The sequence below is a fragment of the Oratosquilla oratoria genome, chromosome 7 (genome assembly GCF_046742065.1).
Source record: "Oratosquilla oratoria isolate Oo_2021 chromosome 7, ASM4674206v1, whole genome shotgun sequence".
NCBI classification, from domain to species: domain Eukaryota; kingdom Metazoa; phylum Arthropoda; class Malacostraca; order Stomatopoda; family Squillidae; genus Oratosquilla; species Oratosquilla oratoria.
The window spans coordinates 8,991,072-9,001,175 of NC_134783.1; the positions used below are offsets into that span (position 1 = coordinate 8,991,072).

A 10,104-nucleotide genomic window follows, 5' to 3' on the forward strand; every position below is an offset into this window, starting at 1 on the left:
GAGAGAGAGAGAGAGAGAGAGAGAGAGAGAAGAGAGAGAGAGAGAGAGAGAGAGAGAGAGAGAGAGAGAGAGAGAGAGAGAGAGAGAGAGAGAGAGAGAGAGAGAGGGGGGGGGGAGTTTTGGGGGGTGTTATGCGGACCTTTAAGACTGTAAAAGGAATGAATAACATCACAATTTGGAATTTGGAAATTTTACATACACATTACTAACCAGACGAGAAATAGCCCAGTGATTTAAAACTGTCAGGAGTATATAATCTAATAGGTATAAACAATATCATTTATTGCAAAGGTAATGAGTGTAACAAACTTCACTCCAACGCGATTGTTATAGTTAGAAGTTTTAAATTTTGCTCTGAGAAACACCGAATATAAAATTTGTTGTTCGATTATTTTGTCTTGTTTTATCATACTGGGTATTAGTTAATTTATTAGTTTGATTGTAATCAAATAAACAAATTAACAAATGAGTAATTATATATTTGTTTAGTGTATGTGTACAGACACACACACACACACACACACACACACACACACACACACACACACACACACACACACACACACACACACACACACACACACACACACACACACACACACACACACACATACACACACACACACACACACACACACACACACACACACACACACATATATATATATATATACATATATATATATGCATATATCATCATCGGACTCAGTCAGTCACGACTGACCATGGGTAAATATATCCATCCATTAGTTTTCCAGACTGTCTGCTCGGCTTGAGCAGCTCCTCTCATGAATGTATAGAGACTATAGACCGATGCGAGAGTGACAGTCGCCGTCGCATAGGTCGCTTCTGTGTGCTGATTTTGGTCTATTGACTGTCGTTTCCTTTCTGTGAGCTCGCTTTTCTGCTGCCACAGCAGACAACTTCTCTTCACCAGTCAGCAGCTGTTTGTGAAGCGTGCTTCTCCAGCTGGTGCGGTCGGCTGCGATGTCCTCCTAGGAGTTGGTGTTGATGTTGAGTGCGTTCATGTCTCTCTTGCACACATCCTTGTATCTCAGCTGTGGGCGGCCTAAGCCTCTCTGTCTTGTGGCAAGCTCTCCGTGGAGGGTGTCTTTTGGGATTTGGCCATATTCCATGCGGCAAACGTGACCTAGCCGGCGCAGCCGACGTTGTCTCAGCAAGGTGTACATGGTGGGAAGGCCAACGCGAGACAGGACGTCAGTGTTGGTCATCTTGTCTTGCCAGGAGATGCCAAGTATGCGTCGAAGGCTTCTGAGGTGGAAGGAATTGAGCCTTTTCTCCTGGCAGGCATGAGTGGTCCATGTCTCGCTGCCGTATAGTAAGGTGCTGAGGACGCAGGCATTGTGCACAGCCGTTTTCGTCTTCATGGTCAGCTTGGGGTTGGTCCACACTCTTGATTTGAGGCGAGCGAGTGTTGTGGCTGCCTTCCCGATCTTCTTGTCGATCTCAGCGTCAAGGGAGAGATTATCGGTGATGGTGAATCCAAGGTACGTGAACTGGTGAACAACATCGAGTTCATGGTCGAAAACAGAGTTGTTTTAAATGGAAAAACTTCTGGATGGAAAAGTGTTGCAAGTGGAGTTCCTCAGGGTTCCGTTCTTGGGCCACTTCTATTCATAGTATATATAAGTGATATAGACCATGGACTAAAATCTACTGTTTCCAAATTTGCTGATGATACAAAACTGTGCGGAGTGGCAAATGATCACTCAAACCAATTAGATATTCGAGAAGATTTAGATCAATTACAGCAATGGTCTGAAAAGTGGCTAATGAAATTTAACACAAGTAAATGCAAGGTAATGCACATAGGTAAAAATAACAGTAAGTACGATTACAAGTTATTTGGAAATTCGTTAACAAAAGTGGATAGTGAAAAAGATCTCGGCGTAATTATCAGTAACGACCTCAAATTATCCAAGCAGTGTATTTCAGCCTCTGAGAAAGCAAATAAGATTCTGGGACTGATTGCGCGATCTTTTGATTTCAAAAGTCCATCACTCATTAACAAGTTATATAAATCGTTAGTTCGTCCACATTTGGAATATGCTGTTTCCGTATGGTCACCGAATCTCATTAAAGACATCGACAGACTGGAAAAAGTACAACGGCGAGCCACAAAACTGATTCCAAATATCAAAAATAAATCATACGAAAATCGACTAAAGCACATGAATCTGTTTTCCCTAAAAAAGCGTAGACTCAGAGGTGACTTGATACAGGTCTTTAAGATTTTAAAGGGAATTGACAACATCAAAAGTGACAAAATTTTCACACTGAATGAGAATCAGACAAGAAACAATGGTCTCAAACTGTCCGGAAATAGATTCAATTTGGAAGTAGGTAGAAACAACTTTGCCAACCGTGTAGTTAATGAATGGAATAAACTTCCTGCACAGGTAGTGCAATGTAGTTCAGTTCGAAGCTTTAAGAATCATTTAGATAAATACCTAAGTAAGATGCTGTAATGATTATAATTTATCTTATACTATTTGTTTTTGTTTTGTTATAATTTGTCGGTCTGATTTTCATTTATTATTAGTTATATGTCAATTTATTATTATTTACTATTTACCTGTTTGTTTATTATTTTAACTATACCTATGCATTTATTTATGTATTTTATTTGTTATTTACATTATTATATTTTTTATATATTATTTTATTATTAATATTATTATTATTTTTTTTTTTGCATCCGACCTAGATATGGATCAAAAGGTCTCCTGTCGGCATGCTCCGCCTTTGTAATCCTTTGTAGTCGTCGATGGTGATGACTGGTGGCGCAGGTGTGTCTTGACTAAGGACCGGTCTTCTCCAGACTGATGGTTAGCGCGAGATCTTTGAAGACCTGGGAAGGACGGTCTATTAGTAGCTACAGTTACCGTTGGGTGTGTGTCACCACTGCTGCGTCATCAGCGAACAGCCTGTCTCTGATGAGGGCTTCACGAACCTTTGCCCTCGCTTTTAGGCGGGCGAGACTGAAGAGCCTGCTGTCTCATCTGGTCCGCAGGTATACCCCCTCTTGTGTTGTGCTGAATGCGTGTTTCAGGAGGAGAGCGAAGACGATCCTAAAAAAGTTGGGGCGAGCACGCATCCTTGTTTGACCCCGCTGCGTATATTGAAGGGCTTGGAAATGTTGCCATTGAACTACACGGTCCCCTTCATGTTGGTGTGGAAAGACAGGATTAAGCTGTGCAGTTTTGGGGGACAGCCGATCTTTCTGAGAGCCTTGAAAAAACCATCTCTGCTGACAAGGTCGAAGGTCATGGTGAGTTCGATGAATGTGACGTACAGGGGCGTCCGCTGCTCTCTGCACTTCTCCTGGAGTTGACGGAGGGAGAAGATTATGTTTACTAAGAACCTTTTAGTTCGGAAGCCACAGCGTGATTTCGGGTGGACACGCTCAGCCAGTTTCTGCAGTCGGATCAAGAGTATCCGAGCGTAGACTTTGCCTACGATGCTGAGTAGGGAGATGCCTCTGTAGTTGTTGGAGTAGCTCCTCTCGCCATTGTTCTCGTATAGGGTAACGATTTTGGTATCTCTCATATCCTGCGGCGCAACTCCCTCTCTCCAGCACTGGCGGAGGATTTCGTGCAGAGGCTGCAGTAAGGTAGTCTTGCAGTGCTTGTTAAGGTCTGGGAGAATACTGGCGCTGCCTGGTGCCTTTCTTGTTGCCAAACTGTCAATGACCTTATTGAGTTAATCCACAGTTGGCTCTGCATAGAGTTCTTCCATGACTGGCATGCACTCAATTGCGACAACGCTTTCAAGAGCGACTGACCAGCAGAAGATGTGACCCCGAGTGGGCCCCGCACTCACCTGACCTTAACCCCCCAGATTTCTATCTGTGGGGTTATTTGAAAGACCACGTCTATGAGAACAACCCCCAGACAATCATGGACTTGAAAGCTGCAATAACAACAAGGATCAGAGAGATTCCAGGGGCAGAGTGTGTCCGCGTGGTGAATAATTTTGCACGGCGCATTCAGGAGTGCCTCCGTCAACGCGGTAGACATTTGGAGCATACATTTGAACGTCGCTGACATGTGGACCACCCAACCGAAATAATTCAAATTTTCAGAACTTAATTGTTATTATCTTACGTTGATGTGTATAAAAAATGAACTCAATCCATTTACATTTGTATCAGTTGTGGGTACTTTTATGGGTTGCATTCATTTTGGGTCACCCTGTAGACCATGGCGGAGCAGTACCTTACTGCCTGGAGGCTGCCTAGCTTGAGGCGGGCGATAGCTGTCCAATGAGTTTCGAAGATCTCTCCCACCGTCAGAAGCAAACTCTGGCGCCGCATTCTACGCCGATTGAGTGATGGCTTATAACTGGTTTCTGTTGCTTCCCGTGTTTTGACGACACCAAATGAATGGCAAAGCTGGAGTGGTGTAGTGTGGTGGTGTGAACGGATGTAAGCCTGGGCACTGTGGTATGGAGGACAAGCTGTCGCCCATGCAATATGACCCTCCTCTCCATCTTGATGACGGACCCAAAGGAACAGCAGGGCTGCTACAGTTTAATGCCAACGAGGTCGCGGGAGCTACCAAAACAAAGTTGAAATCAACGACGAACTACCAAAGGACTCCGGATTTATTAGGGTTTACTCCGGAGTCATTTCCTAAAGAGGATGACTACAAAACACCAGAGGTTTGAATTCGGAGTGTACGCCCTCCCAGGTAGGTTGCCGACCAAGGCTAAGGGGCCCTATATACCCCAAAACAGCAGAAGTATCCTCAATGGCCCAAACTGCCGGCCAAGTGGTGCAGTATAAACACAAAGGAATACAATGGCGGAGCATGCCGACAGGAGACCTTTTGGTCCATAACACCACCCCCTCACATAGTTTAACCCGCCACCTAAGGCGGTGTACCGGGGTGTGGAGCTTGGAGCCAACACGTGAGAGATTTAGGATATGGATGAAGACCAGCTGGAACGCAGCTGATGGACACTAAAAGTGCTACATCAATCTGCTCCCTATACCCCATATATATATATATATATATATTTAATATGTATATATATATATATATATATATATATATATAAATACATATATATATATATATATATATATATATATGTATATATATAAATACACACACACACATACATATATATGCAGAAAAAACCACTGGGAAATAAGAAGCTTAGTCCGAACGTTTTCGTCTATTTAAGACATTATCAAGGAATACACAGTTACAGAGACAAAGGTGGATATATATATACATATATATAAACGTATATGTAAACATCGGCTCTACCTGATTGTGAAGCATCTTGTGTGTACTTCCCATGTTCCTAGCTTGGCTTTTTCTTTATGTATATATATCCACCTTTGTCTCTGTAACTGTGTATTCCTTGATAATGTCTTAAATAGACGAAAACGTTCGGACTAAGCTTCTTATTTCCCAGTGGTTTTTTCTGCATATTATTTTCACGTGTGCTTGTGAATTATTGCAATACATATATATACAGTATATATATATACATACATATATACATATATACATGTATATATACATACATATTTGTATATATATACATATATACATACATACATATATCAAAGGTTTTTCCCCCCCTTACATAGGGGGTAGCCAAAAAGAAAAAGGCATAGAAAACATTCCCACCCATTCCATTTCCTATATATTCCACTCCCCTCCACCCTCCTTCCTCCCTCCCATCTTGGCATATATATATATATATATATATATATATATATATATATATATATATATATTTATATATATTTATATGTATACGTATATATATATATATATATATATATATATATATATATATGTGTGTGTGTGTGTGTGTGTGTGTGTGTGTGTGTGTGTGTGTGTGTGTGTGTGTGTGTGTGTGTGTGTGTGTGTGTGTGTGTGTGTGTGTGTGTGTGTGTGTGTGTGTGTGTGTGTGTGTGTGTATGTGTGTAAACTTGTCTTGGTGTTCCAAGAAAACATTGCCAGTACCTTAACACTCCCGAAAAGGTAAAGCCTTACTTAAAGATTACCTTGTTCATAGGCATAGTATACCACACACACGGGTATAACGTATACCACCAAAGAGAACATACCAGATATGCTCACTCACAGAAACCCCCACGTACCAGAAAGCCCTAATTTGGAAGGGATTTTAGTGTAGTTGAGAGGACTCGCACACACGCATATAGAACGAGAAGTACTTCAACGTCCTCCCGGCCAATTCTTCAGGGACCATCTATTGTTCCTCCAGATCTCAAACAAGAGACATTCAATTATTTCTACCAAAGGTGTTTCCAGGCAACACTTGCTCGAGCAATAGAAGTCGCCAGCGCTTGAACAATAGGTCTCGCCTGCGTTTTGTGGAAACGCCCTGACACCTGCATCGAACAATAGAGACAGTTCTACTTGATTGCAATGAGAAGGGTGCCTGTCCGGCGCCATCATCATCGCTCAAATCCGACGCGACGAACCCCTTTTTATGTACCGATCAGTATATGGCACCACTGTAAATTTGTGTATATGTATGTAAAATCTGGTAACCCCCCGAGGTTACTTCGAAGGTTGCATTTGTCTAATATTTTTGTTCATGAATGTGTTCAAACCCCTCTTTAACTCGATATCCCGACACTGTACACGAAGCCCCCCTACGCTAAACTCAAATATACCAAACATGTCCCCCTCCTTCTACTAACTCTCCAGAAAATTCACCTGCTGCTCAAAACACCATGGCAACACAAAACCTTATCACCGTAGTCAAGGATGGGACAACAATACCTCTCTTTAACGGCAAAAGTATTCCTGTATACAATTTCTTCTTTGAGGTTGCATCAGAAATAACACGAAGAAACGCCACAAACGACAAGACTAAAATAAGCATCTTAATATCCAAAATAGATAAGAAAAACATATTATCTGTTGACATCATTCATTCTGATTTATCTGAGGAAACCTCAACCTATCATAAATTCGTGGAACACTTATTTTTCATTTATCTATTTATTTATTTTTTGCTGCTTTTGACCCCCTTGGAGCAATTTCCTCCCTATACTCTTTGGCAAAAAATTAAAATCATGGCTAACACACATACAAAAAAGGATAAAATAGCTTTAAAATTTAAAAGGGAGCTCAGAGGAAGCATCAAAAACTCAGACTGGGTCTCAAATAACAAAATATCATTGGAATACATAGTCTCGTTCATGACATACTTTCGACTACTCTCCCAATTACACCCAGACACACTCCAGAAAGCACAATTTCATTTACACTTGGTATCACACTAGGCGAATTCTCGAGGAAATTCTTTGATACGGACAAAGCTATCACTCAGATATAGAGTCAGGCAGTACCCATCGCACCCACCCACACAATAGCCCAGGTCACACGGTCCCCCTCACATAACACAAGATCAAGACATACACCTCGCACGCGATATCGCTCTCCTTCAAGGACACAAATGTTTTGTATATACTGACACAAACCAGGACACCTCGTTAATACATTTTACCATAGATACCCGTCACAACCAAACAGCCATTGCGATCATCACGGTACATGTTTTCACATGAGTAATCGTTGCCATGTGCTGCTACCACGGGGACAGCAGACATGGATTCCCAGATCGCTCTCCTGCTAGGCATTCGCGTAACACATCTGCAAGGCATTCACATAACACATCTCCTTTGTGATTTCATAATACACAGACTCAAAGCACACCAAGGACAGTTACTCCATACCCAGACATTCAATCATCAATTCTACCGGTACATACCCAGGATATCCCAGACGTATCTTCCCATTCCTTAACTTTCAATACTACGTCTAGCAACACCAAAGTGACACGGGTTCCACAATTAACATCATATCAGTACACAGTTTCCACATTTTTCGCACTGAAACAAAATGTATCACCATTTTGGAATCCCCCGACGTCAACCTCTGCAATGTAGATGAGTGCCCTTCCATTCCAGGCACTACCTACGTAGCTGATGTTTACTTTCCTGCTGATATACTCATAGGCTTAACATTGATGAAGCAACATAACATGATCATTTACACTGCTCAAAATGGCATAGTTTATCCAAATAATTTCCTATCTGCATTGCCATGAGCAATTTCTCACAAAGTCAACCACACCAACGTGGCCGAGCAGGCAGAACTTGATTTAACGTCGGTTAATTCTAGCCCCCCTTTCAAATTCACTCTGCTTCATCACACGAGGATGCACCAGCTGCTAGAACAAATGACACCGCCACCCAAACATCTTCCCACGACTCTAACTCTGCTACTTTACTGACAGCTGTGGACTTGCGTTCCAAACATAACAGACGTACTAATTCCTTCCGCATTTCAAAATCAGCAATTCCCAGGACAAAGCATCTAGTAAATACCGTTAATCTTTCACCCCCTGAGGATAACTGCTAGCCCCTCTTAGAGGAATTCAACAACAAATCAACTCCAGTCTCGGGAGTGTTATCTATATTCAAAAACACCTACGCAGTGCTTATCAGCCCAAAGACGCTGTTTCTTCGTGAGTATACAAAGACATACAAGCTTTTCAAGCACAAGATACCGATGTAGTCTGTATGCCAGAAGCTTGCCGTGCCAATGCCATTTCCCTGCTTTCAGCCATCACCTCTACGACAAAGAAAGATCATACTTGTATTTCAACTGCCAGTAGCACTAACGCACCCCTCCATATCACAAATGGTATAAGCATTTGTGATTTCGAAATATATCCTTCACGCATGAAAGTCAAGGATGACAAATTACCCACTTCTCAAGTTTGTATTCCAATTTCCGAGGTGCTCATAGCACAGGAACCCATTTATACATCACATTTCAATCCCATAGACTTCCCTGGTGCAGAAGACGACTTGTTTGCAGTTTGCAACAAGTTCAGACATACCATTACCACTCAAGGTGAATCCCTTCGTGATAACTCTAAACCACCTTACATTCCCGCATACAGATTACCACACAGCAGACACATGTTTGTAGATAACCTTATCCAAGACGTGGTTGCGGAAGACATTATTGAATCATCTATCAGTGAATGGAACTTCATCCTCTTTGTTGTCCCTAAACACAATGGTTCCTTCCGCCTTGTATTAGTTCAAAGAGTTAAATAAGGTAATCATACCAGATAGACACCCAAGCCCTCTCCTACAAGGCATCTTCTACTCCGTCAGAGAAAACAACGTAGTGCTCACGATCTTGGACCTTATGTCAGGATATTTCTAGATTCCCCGTTCTCCAGAGTCTAGGCCTCTGACATCCTTTAACACACCCACAGGTCATTATCACTTCAAACGACTAACCATTGGTCTCCTTTCAGCATCTTCAGTGTTCACACGACTTATTCACACAGTACTTGTAGGTATTATAGGTCATTCAGTATTCATGTACCTCGATGATGTGATCATCGCTTCCAAATCCGTTTGCGAACAACTAGCAAAAGCTGGTCTCTAACTGAAGGTTAAGAAATGTTCCCTCCTTCAGAAAGAAATGCGCTTCCTAGGACATGTATTTAATTCACAAAAAAATTAACCTCACAGGACAAGGTCAAGGCAGTCATTGATTTTACACGCCCTACTTCTGTAGAATACATACCGATACGTTCATTCCTTGGTCTGTCAGGATTTTACAGAGGTTACATTCAAGGGTACGCTAGTATAGCAGCACCATTAACTTCACTAATTAAGAAGGATACACTTCATTTGAACACTTGACCAAGAGAAAGCCTTATCCACAGCACCTCTCCTTGTTTTCCCAAACCACAAACTTCCTTTGATAATCTACACTGTTGCGTCCTACACAGGACTTTACGCATTCTTCATGCAACAACACGGCACAAAACTCAGACCAATTGCCTATGCGAGTCACACACACAACAAACACGAGCGAAATTACTCAGTCACAGACATAGAAGGTTTTGCAGTTATATACGCACCAAAAATTTCATCCTTGGTTACAAGATATACATATATACAGAACATCAACCAAGCCTACACCTCTTCAAAGGAAAGAATATTTCAGAAAAACTTGCCCGATGGTTCCTTATCATACAAGAGTTCATGTCAACCTT

General features: G+C 41.8%; 1 protein-coding gene across 1 annotated transcript; it reads right to left on the reverse strand.

The window, feature by feature from the left end:
- Positions 1 to 995: 995 nt before the first annotated feature.
- LOC143026733 (uncharacterized) lies at positions 996 to 4,336 on the reverse strand. Its single transcript, XM_076187503.1, has 4 exons — positions 4,239 to 4,336; positions 3,844 to 3,933; positions 3,178 to 3,691; positions 996 to 1,517 (listed from the first exon to the last, which is right to left on the reverse strand). The coding sequence occupies exons 1-4, from the start codon at positions 4,334 to 4,336 to the stop codon at positions 996 to 998; spliced, it is 1,224 nt and encodes a 407-aa protein (XP_076043618.1).
- Positions 4,337 to 10,104: the final 5,768 nt, after the last annotated feature.